At 40.4% G+C, this 27,120-nt stretch overlaps 1 protein-coding gene across 4 annotated transcripts in view; it reads left to right on the forward strand.

The window, feature by feature from the left end:
- The window catches only part of UBE2G1 (ubiquitin conjugating enzyme E2 G1), an 87,370-nt gene that overhangs the window by 55,618 nt on the left and 4,632 nt on the right, over positions 1-27,120 (forward strand). For all 4 annotated transcript variants that reach the window (XM_070932073.1, XM_070932071.1, XM_070932074.1 and 1 more), the window contains exons 2-5: positions 12,184-12,286; positions 18,708-18,805; positions 19,813-19,991; positions 20,802-20,923. In XM_070932073.1, the coding sequence (XP_070788174.1) occupies positions 12,184-12,286; positions 18,708-18,805; positions 19,813-19,991; positions 20,802-20,888 (467 nt within the window). In that variant the 3' untranslated portion in view covers positions 20,889-20,923. The remainder of the gene's footprint in view (positions 1-12,183; positions 12,287-18,707; positions 18,806-19,812; positions 19,992-20,801; positions 20,924-27,120) is intronic.

Genomic DNA, 27,120 nt, shown 5'->3' on the forward strand with positions numbered 1-27,120 from the left:
GAGTCCTTGGTGGTCTCTCACTTTGGTTCTTAGCTTCCAGATGTTTTTCTGCTCAACTAGATAAGATCATCAGTGCTAACGTGTGGGATTTGCTCCCTGTATAAAATAACTTGCCCTATCAGCATTGAGGGGAATGTGGCTTTTCCCTTAGTTGTTCCTTGCTTAGGGTATTGTCTTCTGCTTGATTGTGGCAAGTCCTATGGTTTTAAATGTTTAAATATGTGAAATGTTTTCTGTGTCTGTTGTTCTGGGGATTAGGGTGAGTACCAAGACCTGTTTAATGAGTCAAGCTTTTGCATATATTTTTTTGTCACATGTCGTAGGCTTGTGCACATATCCACTGTTTAAACTCACAGTCATATCTATCAAACTGAGTGAGGCCATCTGTTAATTTGAGGTGAGCTACATCTCTACTTCGGGCTGCATATGGGACAACCCATCATGGTGGCTGGGGGGCCTAGGTGGGCTCAACAGGCTTCAGCTCAACTTATGTAAGACTGAGTGGCTTTGGGCAGTTTGGACATTCTGGTGCCAGAGATCTTCTATCCTTAGTTCTGAATATGTGATGGCACTGCCTTGAATTCCCTTGAAGAGCATTTGGAAGCTTAACTAGTGCAGAATGTTGCTGCAGCATGAGTAATAAATAGTGCTGGCCACAAATGGTATGTGATACCATTTCGTCTTGTGCTGCATTGATTGTCATTGTGCTTCTGGGTGTAATTCAGGGTGCTGGTTGTCACCTTTAAAGCCCTTTATGGCTTGGAACTGGGTTACTTAAGGAATTGCCTCTGCCCAATTGTTTCTGCCTGTCTGATCCAGTCCAACAGGATGGGCATGCTCCAGGTTCCATTAGTTAAGGAATGTCAGCTGGTGTCAGCCTTTCGAAGAAGATCAAACTAAGAAGCCAAAGTTATGAATATTAATACTGCTTTTATTATAGGGTTATAGTAACAGAATCTTGCAAAGTCTGAATAAGCCTCCCCACTTATCCCTTTATCTGCAAGAGAACTAGGGAAGGTCAAATCTGAGACATATTCTTAAATTTCTTCTCCTTCACATTTTGTTTATCTGACTGTTGTCTTGGTTGCAGCTCATCTTCCTATTTCTCAAGGTTAGTTCCACAGCCCATTACATCTGGTGGGGCTAGATACAGACTTTTTTACTGTAGGATCTGCCCTTTGGACTATTCTCCCTCTAGAGATCAAGTTGGTCCTGACTCTACTGGCCTTTCACAATGTCTAAAGATTCTGTGCCTGGGCTTCAGGCCTTGAAAATGTGAAGGGTCCCATCTCTTGGTTTGTTAATGATTAATGACTGTTGCATTTCTCTCAGTGCCTGTGTATTTTAATTTTTGTAGCTATCGTTGTAATTATTTTCATCTGCACTGTTTGCTCTCCAGAATCACTTGTTGAGATGGATGGCTATATAAACTGATTAAAAAAATAAAGATACAATCAGCAGGGTAAATTATAAATTTGTATTTAATAAAATGTTCCATGCAGGTACTCCTCGACTTACAGCCATTTGTTTAGTGACCATTCAAAGTTACTATGGTCCTGTGATTACTTTTTGGGACCTTCTGACAAACAAAGTCAATGGGGAAATCAAATTCAGTTATGTTACTAACTTAGCAACTGCAGTGAAATAGTAAAATGGAGCAAAACTCACTTAAGAACTGTCTTGCTTAGCAACATAAATTTTGGGCTCAATAGTGGTCGTAAATCGATAACTATTTGTACTGAATTCAAAATGCAGGTTTTAACATTCTTTTCTCAGAATCAGAATATTGAAAAAAATTGCTCTTTTCAAATTCCTGGTTGTAAAAAAAGTTGACAACTAGTAACATAACAGGATTACAAACCTAATAAATAAGGATTATTTATGCCTTCTCCATCAACTTTATTTTTATTTATTTTTATTTTATTTTATTAAATTTATATACCGCCCTTCTCCTGCTGGACTCAGGGCGGTGCACAGCCAAAAATAAAAAAACATTCCAATACAAAATTTAAATTTTTTTAAAAGAATGACACAACTTTGGCCCCAAAATTTAAAACATCCCAACTAAAACCTGTAGACAATTAAAAATCTAACATCTCAAAAGGAGGAGGGGGTTTACACCAGCCCTGCTTGGTGGAAAAGAAAAGTTTTTAGGGCACGGCGAAAAGCCCGGAGATCTGGTATCATGCGTATCTCCAGGGGCAAATCGTTCCAGAGGGCAGGTGCTGCCACAGAGAAGGCCCTTCCCCTGGGGGTCGCCAGCTGACACTGCCTGGCTGACGGCACCCTGAGGAGTCCCTCTCTGTGGGAGCGTACTGGTCGGTGGGAGGCTATTGGCGGCAGAAGGCGGTCCTGCAAATACCCAGGTCCTATGCCATGGAGCGCTTTAAAGGTGGTGACCAATACCTTGAAGCGCACCCGGAAGACCACCAGAAGCCAATGCAGCTCACGCAGGAGAGACGTCACATGGGAGCGCCCCCTCGCTCCCATAATCCCCCGCACGACCGCATTCTGCACCAGTTGGAGCCTCCGGGTGCTCCTCAAGGGGAGCCTCATGTAGAGAGCATTGCAGTAGTCCAGGCAGGAAATGACGAGTGCCTGAGTGACTGTGTGTAAGGAGTCCCGATCCAGAAAGGGACGTAACTGGCGAATCAGGCAAACCTGATGAAAAGCCCCCCTGGACACGGTCGTCATGTGCTCTTCTAAAGACAGCCGTGCATCCAGGAGGAAGCCCAAGTTGTGAGCCCTCTCTATGGGGGCCAATAACTCGTCCCCAATAGCCAGCGATGGCACCAGCTGGCTATAGCGGGACTCCGGAAGCCAGTCACTTGCTTGACTTCCATGCAAAATATGGAGAGAAATGTTTCCTTTGCTGTTTGACAATCCAGATCTTCCTTACCAATCTATAGCTTCTGAGGTAGACATATAAAAAAACAGAGCAGGCAGGTAGTGAAGTTGATGCATAGATTGATTCTTGTTATCTTTGCCTGCTTTATTTCTGTGGCCACAGATTCACTTAATGACCATGGTGATTTGCTTAATGGCACCACAAAAAGTTGTAAAATTGAGTTGGTCATGTGATTAGGAGCCGTGGTGGCACAGTGGTTTGAATGCAATATTGCAAGCTAATTCAGCCCACTGCCAGGAATTCAACCCTGTGCAGTTCAAGGTTGACTCATCCTTCCATCCTTCCAAGGTTGGTAAAATGAGGACCCAGATGGTTGGGGACAATATGACCCTGTAAACTGCTTAGAGCAAGGGTGTCATACTTGCGGCGTCGCAGTGTCATGTGACATATCACTACTTTCCCCCCCCCCCCTTCACTAAACTGGGCATGGCAAGCACGTGCTGCATCTGGCCTGGGGGCTGCAAGTTTGACACTTCTGGCTTAGTGAGTGCTGTAAAGCACTATGAAGCGGTATATAAGTCTAAGTGCTATTGTTATTGCTATGACCTGCTTTACGACTGTCACAACGCAGTCCACTGTTTTTGGAACAACCCACACTTTGATCCATTGGTTACAACAGGAATTGCCCGACAGGCTTGTCATCCAAACCTGACATCATGGACTAAGTGAGAGTGATTGGCCCAAAGTCACCCAGCTGGCTTTCATGGCTAAGACAACTAAAATCTTAGTCTCTAGGGGTCTCATCTGGAGACCAAACCACTAACCAACCAAACCTAACCACTAGACCAAACTGGCTCTCTGATGAACTGGAAGCATTTGATTGTTGTTAATACAACCAGGAATAAAATTAACACAAGGAATTGAATAAGTTTCAATTCTTCCGTGGCAGATATGAAAATCAAATAAATTATTAAAAGCATTCTATAGTCCAATCAATTATATTCTTTAGGAGAGTTCCATGTAATCAGCTGTATGTAATTTTTAATTATGAATTGTCACCATGTGGGTGATTAAAAGCATGACTATATGTTAAGATGTTCAGTAGAGGCCTTTGCATTGGACCTTGCTATTTGCTGTATAATTGTGAAAGTTTCTCAGAAGGCCACTTTAATGGTAGTGCTCCAAAAAGTCTAATCTTCTTTGGGCTTTGTCAATATGTATTCTACTTTTGTGAGAAGAGTAGACTAGAATAAGATATTTTAACTTGCACATCATTAGTTTAGGAGGACTGAAGGCTAAAACACACAAAAAATAATTGCAGGAATTGGGTATGTCTAGTTTAATGAAAAGAAGGACAGGGGGTGACATGATAGCAATATCTCAGGGGTTGCTACAAAGAAGAGGTGGATGGAAACTAATCCAGGAGAGAAGCAACCTAGAACTAAGGAGAAATTCCCTGACATAACAATAAACCCAATGGAATGATTTGCCTCCAGAAGTTGTCTGTGTTCCAACACTGGATGTTTTAAGAAGAGATTGGATAACAATTTGTTTGAAATTGAGTGCTAGCAGAGAGCATCAAGGAGCCCTCATTTACATATCTGTAAATTCCTGCCAATATATTCTGAGAGACTACAAGAGGCTTGTCTAAATCATGTGGACTTTCAAAAGTTGGAAGTGAGGGAAGGGGGAAAAAGAAATAAAAAAGAAAAAGCACTGACTTGCAGCTTTTTTCCTCTGGTGCATAAAATACATAATAAAATTATAATATCAATTTTTAGTTATGCCAAATAATAATTGCTAGCCATTTCTATAACAATAGCCTATTTAATTGTCAAAACCCAAGCTCCAAATTTCCTATTTTTTCCTCTTTCCACAAATTAGTTAATTCATCATTAAAAATATGTGCATATTGGGATGTATCAACTGAACTAGTATCTTGAATAAATTGCTCTCCAAAGTCCATTTGCTCTAAAAGTCTGTAAAAGTTATTTTAATGTTTAATAAGGACAAAAGAAGAAAGTAACTGGAGAATTCCTGATTAGAGAGAAATCATAAATTTTAATTAAATTAACTTTCAATATTACTGACATTTCAAGTGCTGCTCTTGGCCTGTGTACCTTTTAGAGTTTCACAAATTGGTAACACAATCCAACTTGCTGTCTTTATATCTGTAAATTAGAAGATAGTGGAATAGAAATGGCAAGTACTGAAAGACATGCAGTGCTAAGGCTAGCTGTGAGAAAGATAAACAAGTGGGCCTCTGCTAAGGCAAGTGTAAAATAAAACGGCAACTGCATGAAAGCATGGAGTCTTGGCAGGCCTATCTCAGGTGCTGCACTTTTCTACAGTGCTATTGGCTGGTTATACTTTACTGACAAACAGGAAAGAGAAACTAAGTTGGTGAGTATGGTAGATTGTTAATTGACCTGCATTATTCTTCTTGCTGTTAATTAACATCCATCATACTGTTTTCAGTCTGCTCAAGGGCCAGATTTTATTCCAGTGTTTCCCAACTTTTTTCCTTCATTATTCAAAACTGCTTATCAGAAAATTCTTATCTAACTATTCCTGTTGTGATTGGGTTATGAGTTTGTGGGCCTCTTTCTAGAGAAAAAACACTTTTACACAATTTTGGGTAATTTATCTAGCTTTGGAAAACATTGCTTTAGTCCCAACCACTTAGATGATTTGCTATGATATTTGAAATTGTTGAGTCATTTTGCTAACTAAATAATTTTACTATCAAATATCCTTCCTCCCACAATCCTTTCAGTTAGTCTGATGAGTTATGAAACTAGAATATGATCAGTTTTGGATTTCTAAACAAATGTACTGTTGGTTTAGTAAGTAGAATGAGAAAAAACATGGATACTTCCATATGTTAGTTAGTATATGGTTACTGTGCATATGTAAAATACACAAGCCACTATAAAGTACTAAAGAAGTACTGTTAAAAATACTTCAAAGGTTCCAATCCACAGCAGTGATTTAGAGGGATCTCCTAATAGGTTGCCTGTAGGAACACGTACATGATTAAACCAATATATCCACCCTGCTCTTTCATACTTGCAATGACATTGCTGTTGCTTCTGGGGACAGGAGATATACAGTACATGAACCATGACAGCATGGGAATTACCCTACCTTTACAAGCACAGTTTCTGCTTGATAAAGAAAAGTCATCCCAATAATGTTTCTGGATCTTTCTTACTGAAGTGTGTAAGATCAGTTTGCTGAGATGATTAGATTAGCTGAATCTGATCTAAATTCATGGGAAGTGTGGGTATGTTCAGCAATTTTTAATACAAAACATAGTCTTTTTTTAAAACCAATTTTATTAAGTTTCAAAGAAAACTAAAATACAAAATTAAAAAAAAAGATCAAAGGAAGAAAAAGTTAAAAAGTGACAAGAAAAAAAGAGGAAAGGGTATAAATGATTTCCAAGTTTCTTTAGTACAGATAAAAATACATAATAAAATACTTTAATTTAGAGTCAGTATTTTATTATATATTTTATCTGTACTGAAGAAAGTTGGAAATCACATTTTGTTTTAATTTAAACAAAAACATATAACCAATATACAATAAACTAAATCCAAAAAACACTAAAATTATATTAAAAATGTCTACTTACTCTTAGAAAATAAGTATAGTCTGAATCTGTGTTTATATCTGATTCTGTTTAATCCTTGGCATAAGGATTGGGAAAGATTTTTGCCTTAAATCCTGGTGACTCATGGGTTGGGTTCAGAATTCAGATGTAATATTAAGCAACCCTTTTCTAAATTTGTTTTCTTCAGGTATATTTGGATTATAACTATTTTTTGATTAAAACTTATTTGATTCATGACCATTCATATTTTATGCTGTGAAGACTTTGATCAAACTAGCAGTTGAAGTGCCACAAAATACTTCATTGTTTTTACCAGAACAAACAACCGGGCTAGGTAGGAACTAATCCTGCAACAATTTGGATAACGAACTTTAAAGTGACAGTCAAGTCTCTAACTTGGTCACCTCCAGTATGGATTACTGTCATGCACTCTAAATGGGGCCGCTGTTGAAGAACATTTGGACTCTACATGGGGCTGCCCTTGAAGAATATTCAGAAGCTTCATTTGGTATAAAATGCAGCAGTGTGAACAGTTGTGTAGCACTTATTATATACATATTTGTGTGCACACTCGCACATATTACACCTCCACTCCATGAGCTCCACTGATCAAGTTGCTTCTGGGTCCAATTCAAGTTACTAGTGATAACCTGTAAAGCTCTACATGACATGGGGCGGCCAGGTTATTTGAGGGACTGCCAGTCCCCAGTGACATCCACCAGTCTCAAATGGTCCAGCAGAAGAAACTTGTGGGTTCAATCCACTAGGGACCCAGGAAAGGGCCTTTGCTACTGCTGCACCCACCCTATGGATTTCCCCCAAGGCCATGCTGGCCCCCACCTTAATGGCCTTCCAGAAGGCCTGGCTTTACCATCTAATCTGTGGATCAGAAAGTGTTGTGGAGCTTATAACATGGTTGTATTGTTCTTCAATATATGTGCTCTCCCAAGAATTGTATGACTTTTAATTGTTTAGTTGTTTGTAACATTTGTATTGTTTATATCAGCGGTCCCCAAGCCCCAGTCCATGGACCGGCACTGGTCCACAGTATTCCAGAAACAGGGCCGCGCAAACAAGCGAAGGCCCATCCATGGGATGCAGGCAGCACATGAAACCTTGCTCCCTCCAGTCCATGGAAAAACCACTCTCCGTGGAACCAATCTCTGGTGCCCAAAAGGCTGGGGGCGCTCTTTTATATGGCTGCTTTTTTATTATTTTTTGGTACTGTTTTTGTTTTGATTGTAATTTATCATGAATGTGGGATGGGCAGCTTTATAAATCATCATCAAATAATAAATAAAAATCCTTGTAGAATGCTGTTTTTCTTTGCATAGCAGTGCTTTAGGATCTGTGAAAGGATCATCATCATGATACACACAGCCCTTTTTTTTTTTTGCTGTTGATCCATTAGTGACTGAAAATCTTATTCCCTGTGTTCCTTAAACAAATGACATACACTTCTTTAGGAGCCAGAATTTTGAACAGAATCTTAAACATGAATAGTAGATGGCTTTAAGTTGACTTTGGGGAGGAAAGACTTAGCTATTATTTGATATTTTGCTGTTACAAAATAAATACACAGATACCAACATATGAAATAAAAGTGACAAAGACTGTAAATATTTCTCCATTTAATTATATTGTTATATTACTAAATAAAATTGGACAAGATTTTAGAATTATTTTACATTTAAGTATTCTGGACAATTAGCTATCAGTTCAAAGCAATGTAGCTGGTCTGCAGGTAGTCTTTGAAGTATTAGCCCTGGAGTGTAGTGGTTGAAATGTAACTGGAAGACATTTCTGGTTTTGACAAGTTTTCAACTCCCTCTGCCTTGTTAACTTTGCAATTGTTCCTTTTAACTTCATTTTAATCTGGTTTTTAACCTGTTTTTAACTATATCTTTTATATCATTTTACTGATTTATCTTTAAACTGCCCATAAACATATTAATGTCATAGGTGGTATAGAAATTTGATAAATAAAATACATTTTAAGCATTTTTTTCTTTCAGCAAGTTGTCATTTGTGTCTTTTTGGCTTCATTAAACAGTATCTATTTATCCTAGGTTTGTTTTGTTTTTATGGAATGTTCGTTGTAGAAAGTTAGCTAATGAGAAATTTACTTGTGTTGAAACATGTCCATTAGATAGTGGTTGGTAGTTGGAACGGTGTTTCTTTCTTTAGCATTCACAATGTACTAGCAGAAGCATTTATATGGAATGAAAGGTTACAGCTGCCACAGCAAGTTAAAAAGTTGAGATACCATGCATTGCTGTTCCTTTAACCATAAGATTTTTCCTGCTGAGTCACTTTCATTGACTATACTGCTTTGACTGACTTGGATTTATATTGACAGCTTGATCATCATTAAATAAAATCAACAAAGGCCACACTGCTTGCCTGGCATGTTGCTAAATTACAGATGTAACCCAAACACTATTTATTTGTTTATGTAATAAAACAACCTTTTTGTTTCCCATCTCAGATTGATTAAAACATTCATTATAATTTCCTACCTGTTGTGAGTAGATAGCCAGTTTATGCACAGTCAAAATTATTTTGTTTTGTTCTTAATTAATAGCAGTGCTTCCTTGATAGCAAATGTAACTGCTATTGGAATAATCACTTGCATTTTCTGAAATCTATATTTTAAACATTTATATACTGCTGCCATTTGTTAGTGGGTTTTTTTTTAAGGAAGACAATTTGAGGCCACGCAGAAGCAAAATCTTGAGATACGCAATATTTTATATTGGAATTTCAGTTGCAGTAATTGAAATAGATACTTTGCTTAGTTTAAGAGCTTTTCTTGAGGGACAATGGCTGCCATTTCAAAATAACGTAATTTCAAATGATTCTAAGCTCCAAAGTTTATAGCTTCCTTGTAGAAAACTGTCAAGGATAGAGCCAAGGATTAAGCTGAATTCAAGGGTGTTGTCTCCCTCTGTAGGTTAAGCAGGCTTTTTTTTTTTAAGCAAAAAAAAATTCTCAGAATTTAAATGCCTTAAGCAGACTAAAATGTGCTTTTGGTATTGCTGACCTTAGTGCAGAGGCAGAACTTAGGCATATATACAGCTTCAATTACATAGCTGCTAAATTTTGCAAACCTGAAACATAGCTGTGGCATCTGTGTGCGTCAGTGCCTTGTTTTGCTTTTGTCCTTTAATGCAACTGTTACTCTCCCATCCAGCAAATCTTAGTTCAGTCTATTTGCACAATCCTAATGAAACACTGTCAAGAAAAAAGATGTTCATACTATCTGTGCATGTTGTGTAGGCTGCTGGGTGAATGTTTAAATTTGGGGGGGGGGAGTTCTGGGAGGCTTTCAGTTGGATTTTCAAAATATTGGTTCACATCTTGAAAATGATAGTTTCTATACATTCTTATTCTAGTCTTTATGTACAAATGCAGATCAGTTGTTGATTTATCTAGCAATATAGTGAGTAGTATTGTGTCAACTTATAACCATAGCTGGAACTTGAACCTGAGTCACTGAGTTGTGCCCAGTTTTGCAACCATTTTTGCTGTGATAATTAAGCAAAACACGGTTGTTAAGTGAATCTTGCTCCCCTCAATTACTTTGCTTGTCAGAAGCTTTCTGGGAAGATGGCAGATGGCAATTATGTGACTCTGGGATGCTGTAACCATCGTAAATACATGGCCAGTTGCCAAGCACCCAAATTTTGATCATATGACCATGGAAATGCTGCAGTGGTTGTAAGTACAAGGACTAGTGAAAAACCACTTTTTTCAGCACTATCATAATTTTGAACAGATAAACAATCCTATTTAAAAAGGCAATAAAGCTTGTATGGTATGATTTGATCTTGATAGATATGTATTGGTTTCTAATAATCAGTACATGTTGGCTCACAAGTCTTATTTTAAAATAGAATTTGGCATATAATTGCTGGACTGATGTGTAGATTCCTGGATCCATCTTTCTTTTCTCCACAGAGGCTTGATACTGCCTAGAATCTTGAAAATATATACCCGGCTATGGTTTTTATAAACCATCAAGGGGGTTATGGTAGAAATACAGGTTGGAGCTTCTAGCTCAGTTGTCCCTTTCTCAGTCCCTGAATGCCAATGTCTTGGCCTCAGGCTATTCTTAATTATTGCTAGAGAGTAAAAAGAATTTGCCTAAGAAAGAATGGGCCAATATGGCATGCATGACTGAGATATGGCAGAGCAACTCCTGCCATTCTCACCTAATCTTCTATTTGCTCACTAAGACTTCAGATATTGCACAGCAGGAGACTTCAGAGTCAGAGTGGAGGGATAATACTGAACCTTTGTGAGAATTTTGCTGTGACCAGAGGCTCAGATCTACATGAAATAAGATGCAAATATCTTTTCCATTTGACTCTTGCACTAAACAAAAGGAGGCTAGGTAACCTCTAGATACCTTTTAATCAGGAGTATCTGTAATGATGGTCATTGGTTTCAAAAGAGCAGGTTCCTCTGAGGAATTAAAACTGATCTGCTATGTGCTTGCAATGCATGTAATGTGTTAAAAAGTGTGGGGTTTTGCCCACCATTTTGAAGCCAGTGAGCATCATTGAGGAAGCTCCTGCTTCCACTGTTTCTACAATTTCTAATGGTAGGTTGTAGAAACAAGCTAAGATACTGTTAATACACTGCCTATCATACTGCCCAGCAGGTTCACTGCCTCAGTTCCTAGATCTCACTGTGTGGAATGGGACAACTCATCACGGCCAACTCACTATGGGACAATTTAACAAATATAAAAATTAAATTAATTTCAGTGGAGCCATGGCCAATAATAATAAAACAAAGAAAGTCAATCCAGAAATAAAAGAGTTACAATAATTTCAATGAAAACATGGTCACCAGTAATAAAAGTAACTGATTAATACATTGAATTGTCCCATAGCGAGTTGGCCCGTGATGAGTTGGCCATGGCAAGTTGTCTTAGCACCACCCCCACTGTGAACCAGGCACCCAAACTGTTAATTCTGGACTCAGTAATATGTTAGGGGTGGAATCTTTAATAATTCAGGAATTCATGGACATTGTGATAAGTATTTTGTCAATTACTTTATGACTAATTTGCAACTCATCAGTAACACTGATGCAAGAGGGGAAAGTACCTTTTCTTGTGCCAGATGAACAATTCATTGGGAAGTTTATCATTGCTGGGTACTCCCATAGAAGTTGCCATTCCTCAGTACATTTTACCCAAGCACAATGAAAAAGGCTGTTTCAAAATTCTCTCATTGTCCAAAATCTTATGGAACAGATATTCTTCAGATTTCCAGTTCATTTAGAGCTTTTTCTTGGCTCTAAGTAACATCCTTAATGTTGGAGTTATTTGAAGGATCTGTATGAATGCATTTTTAAATTAAATGTTAGCGTTTATTCTTTTTAACAATAGCTTACTCTTTAAAGGGCAGATGGAATTTGATTAGTACTACTGGGGCTATTAAATAGTATTAAAGTGCATTATAAAAAAACAGCAAACCAAAAAACAATACAGTAACTTGCAGGAAGAAAGTCAGGTAGCTGATTAGAATTTCCTTAAGTTACTTTTTTGTCATTTGTGAGTTTATGGTTCTTAGAAAATCAATAAAAGAATCTTGAGAATGTGGCAGCAAAAAGGAGTATTTTGAAATATTCTGAAAATTCTCTTGTATGCATGTCATTAATGAAGCACGAATGTGAGTTATATTATAACAATTTTTTGTTTCAACAGAGCTCAACAAAAACCCAGTGGAAGGCTTCTCAGCAGGTTTAATAGATGACAATGATCTCTATCGATGGGAAGTTCTTATTATTGGGCCTCCAGATACACTCTAGTAAGTAATAACACAGCTAATAACTTGTGATGTTAGCATTTAATTTCTTGTAAATTAGCTTCAGGCTTTGATTTTGCTGAAACTGATAGCATAGCTTTTGGTCTCATTTTAAGATTTAATATAAGACTTGTATATGCATCTTAAGTGTGTCAGTGCTCTCTGCATACCTCTTAGGGGAACAGAATATTGGCATGCAAGATAGTCTCTAGATTGGAAATCCTAACTTGCACAGAGTAGCATTTTATGATAATATATGTGAGAAAGTTATTGTATGTTTGCTAATTTAGGAGAGGTGTTATCAAGGGAATAGGAATGCTGTGGTTGAATATAAAAGTTTGTTACTGAATGCAATAACTTGTGTATGATAGAAGTAAAGAATGCATGTGAATAAATAGAACGGTTAACATAAGTACATCTTGGAGGAGGGAATAAGGCAAGGATGTGTAATAGTTTCTTGATCATTTAATGTAACTTATGGATAAATCAGGAATGTTTGTGGTGTGTCAATTTGGGATATGAATGCTGTTGTTGGCTGAAAACCTGAATAATATTCAGGAAATGTTGGATTGTGTGATATAATGGGACATCTACTACTACTAAAACTGTTGTATCTGTAACCTTTAACTGGGTGAAACAGGTGCATCAGAGGGAAAAACCTTTTCACCCAAGGTAGCTAAAATGGGTTAACTCACAAAATGTAGCCAAAATCCAGGGCCCATGAGGGTTGTATGCATGTGTGCAAGCACAGGGGAGGTCAACGAAAGGAGGCCTAGAGTGCATGTGAGCAAAGAAGAAAGGAAGGCATAGTCCATGCAATGGAAAGAAAAGCTGGGGGTGGGGAAGACTTACCCAAGTGTCTTGCAACCTTTCCTGCCAGCTTCCCCATTTACCATGTTTATGTGAAACCATCATGAAAGATCACAAATGGTGATCACGTGACTGCAGCACATTTGCAGCTGGTCATATGTATGAGCTATTTGCCAAGCATTCAAATTCTATTCACATGACTACGGGGGCCTTGCAGCAGCCAGAATTTTGAGAACCAGTCGCAAGTTCCTTCATTCAGCACTGTTACTGAATGCACGGTCGTAACTCTAGGGCGTCCTGTAGCTTGAACAGAAGGAGAAAATCAATAAAATTTTAGTTAGATGGAGCTGATGAAATTCTCAAAAAAAAAAAAAAAAAGTTGTAAAAAGGTTAAACAACCAAAGACCAAATATACTGTGTATGAATATGGTAGAAGCAAAGATAGTTTTATAAGGATTAAAGGAGGAATATAAATATATTGAATGAAACCAGTTTGGTATAATGGTTAAGGCCTCATGCTGGAGACCATGAGTTGTAATCCAAACTTAGGCACAAACCAGCTGAGTAACTGTGGGCCAGTCACTCTTTCTCAGCCCTAGGAAGGAGGCAATAGCAAACAGCTTTCAAAAATATTGGGAAGAAAACAGCAGGGACCTGTCTAGGCAGTTGCTACAAGCCAATACAAAAAAAGAATGAATAGTTTTGAAGTAAATCATGTTTACTTATATTTCCTTTTCTTTTGCTTATCTCATGTATGGTCTGCTTTTATTCCTTTCAGTGGTTTGCATAATATTGCTTTATCCCTTGTAAGTGGATATAATGGCTATGTATATATGTAGAATTATATTATGCAAATCTAAGTTAACCTTGGCTAAGCCATTACTTTAGTCAGCTCCCTTCTCTCTGAAACCTAATGAGATCCACATGCTGAAACAAAGTTTGCATATGAAATGTAACATTTCTTACACATTTGAGAAATATTTGTTTCCAATTCAATGGAATGTTGGAAAGAAATTGTGGAAAGTTGCTTGGGACTGTGGTGTCTGGCTGTAAGCAGGATAATTGTCCAGAAACTGAAAAATAAGGGAGCAAGTTTGGTGTGTGGGGATAAGCTGATAAAAGAAAAAACGAATTTGAAAATGAGCTATATAGGAAAAAAAATTCACTAAAAAGCCCAGTGTATCCCTATGGGGAAGACAGTTGGCAGCCATTCAGAATATTGCTGACTATTCCACTCTAAGCCACCTTCCTTTTCCCTCCAGGTCATATGGCCCAGAGCAGAGGTCTCCAACCTTGGCAAGTTTAAGACTTGTGGACTTCAGCTCCCAGAATTCCTCAGCCAGCTCTGCTGACTGAGGAATTCTGGGAGTTGAAGTCCACAAGTCTTAAACTTGCCAAGATTGGAGAACCTTGGCCCAGACCAAAGCATGTAGCCAATCCTGTGCTTCCCAGTGCATATATACACATAAAACATAGATAGGCATAACATTAGAGAAGAACAGAAACATGTCTGATCACAGGAGGACAGGATGGTGCAACTGTCATAAATGCATGCCAGTCACTGAGCACCCATATCACAATCACATAATTTCAGCAACTTTGAGGATTAGTCATAAATCTTGTTTTTCAGTGCTGTCATAACTGAATGATCACTGAAAAAGTGGTCAGTAAGCAAGGACTACCTGTAGTAGCGTCTTCTATGGTTTGTTGGTCAAAGAATAGAAAAATTTCAGAAGCAATGCTTTGTGTGGTTTCTATATTCAAAATAAAAAGATCTTGGAGTCCTAACAACCATTTAAATATGAGCCAGCAGTGTGCAGCAGCTGCCAATAAAGCCAATACAGTTCTAGGCTGCATAAACAGGGATAGAATCAAGATCACGTGAATTGTTCATACCACTTTATAATGCCTTGGTAAGGCCATACTTGGAATACTGCATCCAGTTTTGGTCACCAGGATGTAAAAAACATGTTGAGACTAGAAAGAGTGCAGAGAAGAGCAACAAAGATGATTAGGGGACTGGAGGCTAAATATATAATTTAAACTGTATAATTTAAAAAATATGTTATAATTCTTACAATTAGTTCTCATTTAACAACCACTCATTCAGTGACCATTCAAACTTACAGCTGCACTGTATGAGTGGTTGTTAGACCAGACCTCATACTTATAGCTATTTCTGCATCATCCACAATCACGTAATAGCAATTTGTGACTTTCCCTGCTGATTTCCCAGGAGCAAAGTCAGTGGGGATGCCAGCAGGAAATGAGGAGTCACAGTCACGCGAAGTGCTCACTTAATAACCTCTACAGTCCTTGTTTAATGAAGGCAATAGAACTGCTGTCACAAAGCAGTATAGCCATGTGGGTTTTCTATAGAGTTTCCGGTTCCAGTTAGTGTTAATGTGTTAAAACATAACATATTTACGATGCTTAATATACAAAATTGCCTTATTATTACATAAATAAGGGTGTTTAAGAATATATTTCTACAGAATAAAAATACTTCAAAAATGGTTCATATAACTCCTGTCCACCTTTTCTGCTTAGTGAAGGTTATATAATTACTAATAGTATGGTTCTGGATATAAATACTGTTCTCTGCACCTGATATACATATACTTCTAAATAAACCCTTCATCATGGTTCTTCCCCCCCCAGGTAATTAAATAATGGATTGTAAGGATCTGTGAATACTAATTATGAGCAAAAGTGTAGGAACGCCAGATAATAGACATCCCCTAAAAGATTTGAAAGGAGTAAAAGATCAAGCAGAGAGACAGATAGATGAAGATGTTGCACAAAGATCAACTATAAAACAATTAAATCTCTTAAACTAAACCATGCACTTTAAAATTAATTTTTAAAAAACGCTAAGGAGCAAATCCCATTAAATACAAGCCATACTTTTAAGTAAATTCCAAAGGCTCTTTGCTCAGTCTTCACAGCATCTGTTACACTATAGTGTAAGGCATAAATACAAGAATACCATTTTTTAAAAAAATCTATTCACAGAAACTCCACTCATAATTTCAATGAACGCCTTAACTATAAATTAATAATGGCTCAGCTTAAATGTTGAGCAGAACCTGAGTCTGAATTACATAAAAGTAAAGTGATACATAAAGATAATGCAAATATTCATATAAGCAGGATAGCAGCCAAAATGAACCTTGCCAACCTAGGGTTTTGTATGTGTTTGTTTTTTCTTTTTCTGAATTTCATCATTTAACATATTTAGCATGCTCTTGGTGCCATCCTAGGCTTCAGAAGTTAAGATCTGGATGTCTAAATGTGGTTTCAGTAACAAAGATTATTCATTTTATGACTGTTTCCAAAACAGGAAATGACAGTTCAATCTTTTGTCTGTATGATTACATATTAATTGTGATAAATAATGGGAGTACAGATGATAGAATCTGATGGGAAAATGTCCGATAATGATAATATCACTTTCTGAAAGTGCCTGTCTTGTTAAAATTACCACTTGACAAGAACAAGTTCAGGCATTTGTCATAGTGCTTATTCATTTAATACCCCCCTACATACCAAATGCTCTCTTAGGCACTCTGCCAGTAAGTTTGTAGTTTCATTTAACAGATGACGAGAGTACAAATGCAGGTGGCCCTACAACATCTTTTATGCATCAAATGTTTCCTAGACTGCACCATAGAAACCCCACTAATTCTTTTATTCCAAGTGCAGGGAAGCTTTTCGTTTATTTAATCTGTATTGCTGTAGGCTACACTGGAAATGTTCTTCAAATATTTAAGTCTTGCTTTTAATCCTTATCCACAAGTTTAGACTTAACATACACATCTTTATTTACCTTTCCTTTGTTTGGGGCCATATCTGGATTTCATTATATCACTGTAAGAAAACGTTTTGTAAAAGTAGAGATCTCTGGAAGATAATTCCTCTACTTGTACTAAGCTACAGCTCTGGGAATTTAGATAGAAGGCAAAAAGATATCAAGAGTATTTTTCCTTACATGGTTGTCTCGGTTTTAAGAACCTTGTAGACCTGTTCTGAGCCCAATACTTTTGGAAATACATTTGATGGGAAAGTGACAAGAGAACCTTTTCTGAACCTGATTCCAAAGGTTGGAATACCCCCACCAAGAAAGAAAGCCTATCTGCTTCTTTTCCTGTATTCTTCCTGACAGTCAAAATATTTTTATCCAGGCAGGTGGTTGATGTATAAGCTTGTTTAATTCTTTAATTATATGGGTTTGTTTAGTGTTCTACATTAGCACACAGCTGTCTTTTAAAAGACACAGTGCTTATTTGTTTGTGATCTATACTGTAGCTCTTCAGTCCATGTCTAGAGATTTATTTGTGATGTTATCATTTATACTGAGATATAGTACACGTTTGTTAGTACTTCCCCCTTGACTGAGCTACCAGTCAACCTGAACCATGATGGTATCTGTTTTTTTTTAAATGGGTGTTTTTCTCTGGCCTCTGTTGTCTGTCTGCCTGATTGCAGCCTTCACCATATGTGTGTAACAGCTGCCTAGATTTAAGCCAAAGCTCATATGATTTTAAGGGAGGCATTATCATTCCATTCACTGTATAGGATTTCCTTTCTTACAGTAAATGGGCTTCCTGTTCACCCTTGTATGATACTTAACGCCATGAAGAAGAATGACAAACTGCTCGTGATTTTCATTCTTCAAATGTTCATCTGGGCATTCACACAAACTACTATTTTCCTTTCCTTTAAGTCTGGAGAGATGCTCCCTTAACAGAAACATTGTGGGGGAGAGTATGATTTTTTTTAATAGCAAACATTTTGGTTGTAGAATGGCTTTCCCCAACTTGGGTGCCCTTCAGTTGTTTGAATTTCACACACACACCCAATTCTGAGCGAATATGGCCATTGCTAAGAATTTTAGTAATTGAATTTTGATGCTTAAGTTGTGGAAGTCTGCTTTATATCATACCAAATGAGTTTCTGCACATGCTCAAAAACTCATATGCAAATTCAGAAATGACTGCCCAAAGTTGTGGGTTAAACAACCTACTGTTTTTAATTTGTTGGTTGACTATTGGGCCATTGATATTTCTCATGGGTTTTTAATCTTCGTGTTAGCTATGGTTCCTTATTCATTGGTTAGACTAGCAATTTGGTTTATGTCTTTGCCAAGATAATGAGATGGAAAGCAAAAAAGAAAGTGAACGATTTATGTAATATATGTTTTTATGATATGCAAGAGTCTCGTTCTTTGTACATATCATTTTGGCGATACATACTGTTAATAAGAAAGGCTAGATAAATTTGGTTTGAGAATAGTGGATTAAAGATCAGAATCTTTTAACATTTATACTTTGATATAAATCAGTGGACATTTGCAATACAGAGCAGAGTGGTTTAGTTATGAAATAATTGAGATTACAGTAAATAATTCACAGTTCTGGCTTATGAAATTTCAGTATTAATTCCCACTGAGGAAGTATTGAATGTATAGGAAGCAATTTAAAGGATTAAAAACATATGTTTAATCAATAATCAGTCTTTTGGATGGTATAGTGACTGTTTTCAAGCCAACAAATAACTTGAGGCTTTGCCATTTTAAAAAATCAATTACTGAAAATATTCTTAATTTCTTTAGTGAAGGCGGTGTCTTCAAGGCTCATCTTACTTTCCCAAAAGACTATCCTCTCAGGCCGCCAAAAATGAAATTTATCACAGAAATATGGCATCCAAATGGTAAGATATTATGTCTGATAAAATGTTGTTTTCTGTCTTATATGTGGAATGAATGTGAACTACATTAGGAATCACTGTGGGAAATTACTAGAAAGGAATGTCATATTTGGTCCAGAATGATCTCGTCACTGAAATCAGGATGGACCAGATATGTTTTCCCGAAATGAAGACTGTAAAAGAAATTGGGTAACTTTTCTACACTGTTTTCTTCTTAATGTCCACAATTCCCCTAGAATGATCCCTTGAAAATTATGAAATCCATCTTAGTGCTATCATTGTGGTGCTAGAGAAAAGGGGATTTCATAGAAATTTAAAATGAATTTTTGAAATGTCAAGCCCAGTACATTGTTTTACTGTATTACACTGTACACAATCTGTTGAAGTTAAGACTTGTGACCTTACAAATTGTATTACAGTATTATAATAACTTACTCCATGGGCATTTAGGTTTTGGTGGCTGCTGAGCTGATCTAGCTGTGGTAAGGGCCAGCAGATCCATTGTTCCTGCCTGGTATATAAACACTGAGGACTAGAGCTGGGGGTGGCGGGGATACCCATCTCCAGGTACAGGTAATACCACCTGAGCATGTTATAACAAATTTTATCCTTCTCTCTTGTCAAACCCATACATGAGAGATAAAGAGGGAGAGAAAGGGGGAGGAGGAAAAAGAGATAGGGGGCAAAGTCTCTTGGAGGAAGACTTGAGAGGAAACATGACATTGGGTATTGTGTTGTATATACCTGTTATATAATGCCTGCTGTATATAACATCACCATAAAAAGCATAAAGGCCTTCACTGTCATGTTTTTCTGTCAGTTGCCACCCTTGCAAAACAATACACCTCCAATTAAAAAAAAAACTGTCACTCTGTGACACTCCATAATATTAACATGATGGATTGAAGATCATGACTGAGAATTGGCTCATTGCTGATCTTTGCAGTTATCTGAAATATCTTTGCTGCTACACTATGCCTCTGAATGATCTTTCCCTTCTTTCTTTGCAGTTGACAAAAATGGTGATGTCTGTATTTCTATCCTTCATGAACCTGGTGAAGACAAGTATGGCTATGAGAAACCTGAAGAACGCTGGCTTCCCATTCATACAGTGGAAACCATAATGATTAGTGTAATTTCTATGCTGGCAGATCCCAACGGCGATTCTCCTGCTAATGTTGATGCAGCGGTATGACTCTTGTAAATAAAAATGTTCCTACCATTGCTAAAAGAAATTAGGAATTTGAGTCCTTGACTAACAGATTTCTTCTGTAATAAATATTTTCTTAAGAGAAACGGCTTGAACTAAAAAAAAGTGTGTTTAATAGTTAATCTTCTGACTTTGAGTGGCAGCAAATCACTTGATGGGTTCCAGGGGATCTTTTAAGGACCCATATTGTTTGGTGCCAGATTCTCTGAGGAACCACCTCTCCCTGTTTACATCTACCCATTCAGTCATGTCCAGCAAGAGAGGCATGTTGTGGGTCCTGTTGGCCAAAGAGCATTGTTTGGTGGGGCCTGAGAAGAGAGCCTTTTCTGCCGTGGTACCCACCCTATGGAATATTATTCCTCTTGAAGTGAGATTGACCCCCAACTCTATTAGCCTTCTAAAAGGCCCTTAAAAATTGCTTCTGCTGTTAGATCTGTGGATCCCATGGAAGCATGGACCCTGTGAAATGGCTGTATTGTATGCAAATTTGGAATGCTCTCTCCCCACCTCTTGTTTTTATAGGTTTTTTTTACAGTTTTAACTGTTATTTAACTATATTACTGGTTTTGTTTTTGTTTGATTTGTTCAGGATGGAATTGCAAATTATACTTACTATGAAGTTACTCAACAAGCTACAATTTATAAATGTATGCTTAATTCATTGAATACATTAGTTGAAACAGCACATGCTACTTTTTTCTCTTAAACTATACAAGAAAATAATGGGTATTTTTCCCAGGGGGTTGGAGAGACAATGCATGCTTTCAAAATCTGTATTTTAATTTACAGAAAGAATGGAGGGAAGATAGAAATGGAGAATTCAAAAGAAAAGTTGCCCGCTGTGTAAGAAAAAGCCAAGAAACTGCTTTTGAGTGACACTTAATTCAGTTAGTAGCTTCACTTTTTTCAGGGTAAGTAATTTAACTAACAGAGAATTCCAGTTTTAACAGGAAATACTGCAAGGTACCGTATTTTTCAGATTATAAGGCGCACCAGAGTATAAGACACACCTAGATTTCGAAAAGGAAAACAAGAAAAAATATTTTTTGGCCTCCAGGCATCCGGTTTTTGCCCTCCCCGGCCCCAGGAGCACTCTGCAGGCCTCCCAAACCCTCTGTGCATCCCATTTTTGCAAAAAACTTGACCATTTTTGGCCTCCCGAAACCCCCACACGTCCCTTGTTTGCCCTCCCTGGTTCCCAGGAGCACTCTGAAAGCCTCCCAAACTGTCTGTGCGTCCTGTTTTTGCCCTCCCCAGCCCCCAGGAGCACTCTGCACGCCTCCCAAACCCTCTGCGTGTCCCGTTTTTGGTGAAAACAGGACGTGTGGAGGGGGTTTCGGGAGCCAAAAACAGGGCCATATTCTGTCTATAAGACACACCGACATTTCCACCCACTTTTTTGGGGGGCGGAGTGCATCTTATAGTCCGAAAAATATGGTACCTTTATATGCTGAGTGTTCCCCAGACGATAAGGTAAGATGATCTCATACTTATATGGGAAACCTCTAGCCCATGAGGACCAATACTTCACTGGGTAGCTAAGCATAGGAAACAAGTAGCTTATCGAAATCGATAGCTTAAAGTCACTCTGATCATTTTGAAACTGTTCTCAAAGTTTTTTTTTCTTCTTGCCTTTCATTTGAAGTGGAAATAATTTGAAGCAGTGAGTCTATTGGGCTCCATAACTTTGGATGGATCTTTATCCTATGTTAGGATATGGTGTAAACCTAACAAGTTGTCCAGGCACTATAAAGGTTTCCTGCCTCTTCTGTAAAGGGCTTGATTTTCTATCCACATACTACTTAATACTATGTTATATATAAGTTCAGGTTGCTTTGGTCTAGGAACCCCAGTTAAAATAGAATTTTAAGAAGAATCAAGATGATACGTTAGACTTCATGTTATAGCCTATTCTAAATCGCTGGTCATATAAAAGCTCCTAGAGGCCATGGGTTTTGAGTATTTTTCTTTTTAATTAAAGAAAATCCAAACTACAAAAAATGTATATTCAACGTCTGAGGATAATCAACTTTTCCAGAGTACTGCTCCTGCAGTCCATAGCTGGGTTTCTTCATCATCAGTTCCTTTTGACTGGGTGATATTTTGAATATATCTCTCTTCGTCCTGTGGCCACGCCCCTTACTCCCATAATGCACCAGTCTTTTCACTCAGTCACTGAAGACTGGTGTGTTTTTCTCTCTTCGTGTTCACCTTTGCTTGAATCTGCTTCTGGCGTTTAGGATTTTATTTATTTTTGTTTAGTTTTTTTCTCTCAGTGAGAGCCTATTTCGAAGAAAGCTGCAGGGAGCAAGAATCGGACCTGGGGCGCCAATCCGTTCTCCCCCGGGGCTTCTGACGGCCGTCAGACCGCAGCTGGGGTTTTCCGACCCTTCGGGGCAGTGCCCTGTTCTTGATTACAGCCGCTGGTGTGAGCGCGGGGGTTGCGGATCGCCGTGATCACCCCCACACCATTCTATTTGATTTTATTTATTTGGCTCTCGTAGAGGCGGCTCCGGAGTCGTGCATGGTTTGCCCTGCAGGCTCTCATGTGTTTCTCGACGCTCGCTTGCTGGAGCGATTACTGACTAGCTCAGCCGGGCCTCCCTTTCGTGCCGATCTTGCTGCGCTGACGAGATCCTTCAATCGTCGATCTCTGGAGCTTCGCGCTGTCCCGAGCTGCTGGTGGTGAGAGACCGAGGCGTCCGACCTTTGGGCGGCGCCTTTTGAAGTTTATTGCCGGGACTGAGGTGCGCGTTGTTGTGGTGTCTTCGTTTTGTGTCCGAGCACGCCCTGAGCTAGCAGCTATTAGCCCACGCAGTCCCGAGCAGCTGCGGGCGCCATTTTGGAGCTGTTCGAGCACGCCCTGAGCTAGCCGCTATTAGCCCACGCAGTCCTGTGCAGCTGCGGGCGCCATTTTGGAGCTATCGTCGTTCTGGCGGCCATTTTCTGGTGATTCCTCGGCAGGCCTTTGATCTCTACACGTTGATTGCTTTGGACGCTTGTTTACCCATCTCCGCCTCATCGCTGTCCCTGTGGTGCGGGGGCCAGAGGCTAGCCTTGTTTGCTCTGTACCACGCTGTTGGTCTTCGCTATTGGCTCCCTAGGCCTTTATCTCCTGCGCCTCCTTGTCGCCTTTCTCACACCCCCCATCTTACAAGGCTTCGGGTGTATCCTGTATATAGTTTTTGCTGTTAATTAATTTAAAAAAAAAATACAAAATCAAAATATTCAAAAAAATCATAAAGACAAACTAAAAAGAAAAAAAAGAAAAAAAAGAAAAAGATTTGTATATATATATATATACATATATAACCTTACCTTCCTGAGATGGCGGATTCCTATTTGTCCTCGGACTCGGAGAGGGAGCCCAGTCCACCTAGGGCCCCGTCCAAGCACAAGTCTAAGTCACAAGGGAGGTCTACTGCTGCTTCTACTGAGTCTTGCCAGCACAGACTTTCGGCAGCGGCGGAAAAGGACGCCCAGCGCCTGCATAGAGCGCTTTAGAGGCAGTACAATAGAGCCAGACAGGCCACTTCGGCCTCTGTCTTTGCTCCCAGCCAACAACTTTTTCCTCAAGATCACTCCTCCTTGACACCTGATGCCATTCCTGGTCCCAGTGAGGATCGTGACGCTTCCGCATCTCAGGCTCCGTCTGGACTTTCTCTTACTAAGAGGACCTCAATGTCCTTACCTGACGTTTCTTACCTGGGCCTTGCAGAACCCATGCTCCATCTTCCCGTCGGGCAGAGGCAACGTTTACCCCGACCGCTGCTGGGCTACAGGGCCCAGATGGTCAGTTGTTGACTCCCCAAGTGGACTTACAGGCGGCGTTGTCCAATTCCCTGTCCTCCATATTGGCTGCGGGCCTTCACCAATCTGTCCTTCAACAACCTCTTCCAGCTCAGCCCTGTTCTTCCCAATCAGCTGCTCCTGGTCGTTCCAAGTCTCCATCTCGGTTGGTTCATATTTCTTCTGGGGAATCCGAGCAGGATGAGGAGCTACCCGAAGAATTGGAATTCTCGGAGGATGAAGGCCTTGCACCGGACACTCCCGCCTTTTCTGGTTTATTCCGGCCTTCGCTATTTAAATCATTGCTACATAAAGCTCGACAGACCACCAATATGGGAGTTCCACCTACCGAACCTTCTACTTCAGCAGCCCCTCATGAGGCCTTGTTTTCATCATCCAAACCAGGGAAGAATTTTATTCCCTGCCCTCAACTCTTTGCAGATGTTCTACAGTCCCCCTGGTCTCAACCGGGTTCTCTGATGGGCCCCACCAGCCTGGACAAAAAGTTATACTATGGGGCTCCGGAGTTGGACTCCTTATTGGCCTTACCTGTGGTAGACCCTCCAATTGCGAGCCTTTCATCTTCTTCACTCTTGTCTTCAGACGCTTTGGACGTTCTTAAATCAGAGGACAGAAAGACTGAACTTTCCTTTCGTAAGGAACATCAATCCCTTGCTTGGACAATTAAGACGGCGACTGCTACGTCGTTCTTTAATAGGGCCACCTTGCTTTGGCTGAGGCAACTTCAAGAAAGACTACCGCCGGAAGACACATGTCTTCACCAAGATATAAATAAAATTGTGGCGGCCACCGAATACTCGGTGGACGCCTCGTTAAATTCGGTGAAGTTCGCCTCGAGGGCCTTGGCCTCTTCTGTGACATCTCGCAGACTGTTTTGGCTCAGAGCCTTGATAGCACAGGGGTTTAGTGAACCCTGTTATTAACACAGCTGCCTGCAATTTCTGCTGGTTCGAATCTCTCCAAGGCTCAAGGTTGACTCAGCCTTCCATCCTTTCTAAGGTAGGTGAAATGAGGACCCAGTTTGTGGGGGCAATAAGCTGACTTTGTATAAAATATACAAAAGAATGAAGGCTATTGCTTAACGCATTGTAAGCCGCCCTGAGTCTCCGGAGAAGGGCGGCATATAAATTAAATTAAAAAAAAAAAAAAAAGAAATTGGAGAGCTGATGCCAGAGCAAAGTGGAAGTTGGCGGCAGCCCCCTTTAAGGCCCCGAACCTCTTTGGTCCTGCCCTAGATCCTGTCCTGGTCGAGGACAAGGACAAAAGGAAGGTGATACCCGCGTCCTCTTACCGCAGACCAGAACGGCGCTACGCACCCTATTCTCAACGTCAGCCCTTTCGGGCCTCGTTGGGCTCAGGGGGCCCTATTCACAGCGAGGTTTGTTTCCTGGATCCGACCGATCATCGTATAGGCAGCGTTTTTGAGACAGGTCCAGGACCAACAGCTCCAGACGCCCCTTCCGTGGATCGGGCTTCCGCCAGGCCCGTCAAGGCAAATGACTACGGGTCGCAGGATCCCATCGGCAGGCGTCTTCAACTCTTCAGCCACCGATGGGAACGCTCAACCAAAGACGCCTGGATTCTTCGGACGGTATCTCAAGGCCTGGCCATCGAGTTTCTGGGACGTCCTCCGGTTCGTTATGTCAGCTGTCCGACCCACCTGTCCCCCGACAAGGAGGCTCTCTTGCGGAAGGAGGTTCTCCACCTGCTCCTTATCTGTGCAATAGAACCTGTCCCACTGGATCAGCAGGGCAAGGGCTTCTATTCAACTCTCTTCTTGGTCCCCAAACATTCGGGGGGTTGGAGAGCCATTTTAAATTTAAAGCAGCTGAATCTGTCGGTTCGCTACCGCAGATTCAAAATGCACTCCTTGGGATCCATCCTTGCAGGAGTTCGACGGGGCGACTTCCTCCAGTCTGTTGATCTCAAGGAGGCATATTTGCACGTTCCGGTCCTTCCGGCCCACCGCCAATACCTACGTTTCCAGATTGGGGAGGACCACTATCAATACTGTGCAATGCCCTTCGGCTTGTCATCTGCGCCAAGGACGTTCACAAAACTGGTGGCGGTGGTGGCGGCAGCTCTTCGAATGTTTCCTGTGAGGGTTTTGTGCTATCTGGACGACATTCTAGTCCTGTCTTCCTCCAGACACCAAGCATCTCGGGACCTGGCCCTTGTCATCGGCTCCTTTCAGGCCCACGGGTTCTCGATCAACTTTCCGAAGAGTCACCTTCACCCGACGACTGTTCTCCAACACTTAGGAGCGGTGATCGATTCGGTTTGGGGCCAGGTCTCACTCTCTCCGGACAGGGTGGAGAGCATCCGCAACTTGATTCGGCTCATTCAATCCAAGCGGTCCGTCCCTCTGTTACATCTGTCTCAGTTGTTGGGGAAAATGGTCTCGTGTTACTCGATAGTACCATGGGCGCGCAGACACACGAGGCCGTTGCAGTGGTTCCTGCTGCCATTTCAACGCACGGGTTGCAGCGATTCTCTCCACAAGGTCTCCCTTCCACCTCAAATTTCCCTGTCCCTCAACTGGTGGACAGGTCCCAAACTTCTACTCGGTACACAGTTTTTGATCCCGGATCGGCTGACGTTGACATCAGATGCCAGCCTCTTGGACTGGGGAGCCCATCTCAACAATCAGATGGTGCAGGGCCGCTGGTCCTCTTTGGAACAGACGTTGAGCATCAACCTCTTGGAGTTGAGGGCGATTCGCCTGGCTCTCTGTCACTTTCGCCCCCTGTTGCAAGAACAGCACGTCCTCGTCCTCACGGACAATATCACAGCCAAGGCCCATATAAACAAAGAAGGGGGCACGAGGTCGAGGGACTTGATGCTGGAAGCAGAGAAGCTGTTCTCTTGGGCCGAGAACCACGTCCTATCTCTGAAGGCCGATCACATCTCAGGCGTGGACAACGTCAGGGCCGATTGGCTCAGCAGGCAACTGATAGATCAGTCAAAATGGCAGCTGGATCCCGAGATTTTTCAGAAAGCTACCACCATCTTCGGCCTGCCGGTGGTGGACGTGTTCGCCAATCCGGCGAATGCCCAACTTCCCAGGTTTGTGACACGTTACCTGTCTCTGATGGCAGAGGATCACAACGCTCTATGATGCCGCTGGCCCCCCGGCCTTTTGTACGCTTTTCCTCCAATTCCGCTGATTCCTCAAGTCATTCGGAAGTTGTTGGAAGAATGTGCGGACCTTCTGATGGTGGCTCCCAATTGGCCTCGTCGGCCATGGTATGCCGACCTGGTGGCTCTCTCCGTGCTTCCTCCGTGGGAGATTCCACCG

The sequence above is a fragment of the Pituophis catenifer genome, unplaced genomic scaffold, assembly GCF_029215685.1.
Source record: "Pituophis catenifer annectens isolate HBS135680 unplaced genomic scaffold, rPitCat1.0.hap2 SCAF_1, whole genome shotgun sequence".
Lineage (NCBI taxonomy): Eukaryota > Metazoa > Chordata > Lepidosauria > Squamata > Colubridae > Pituophis > Pituophis catenifer.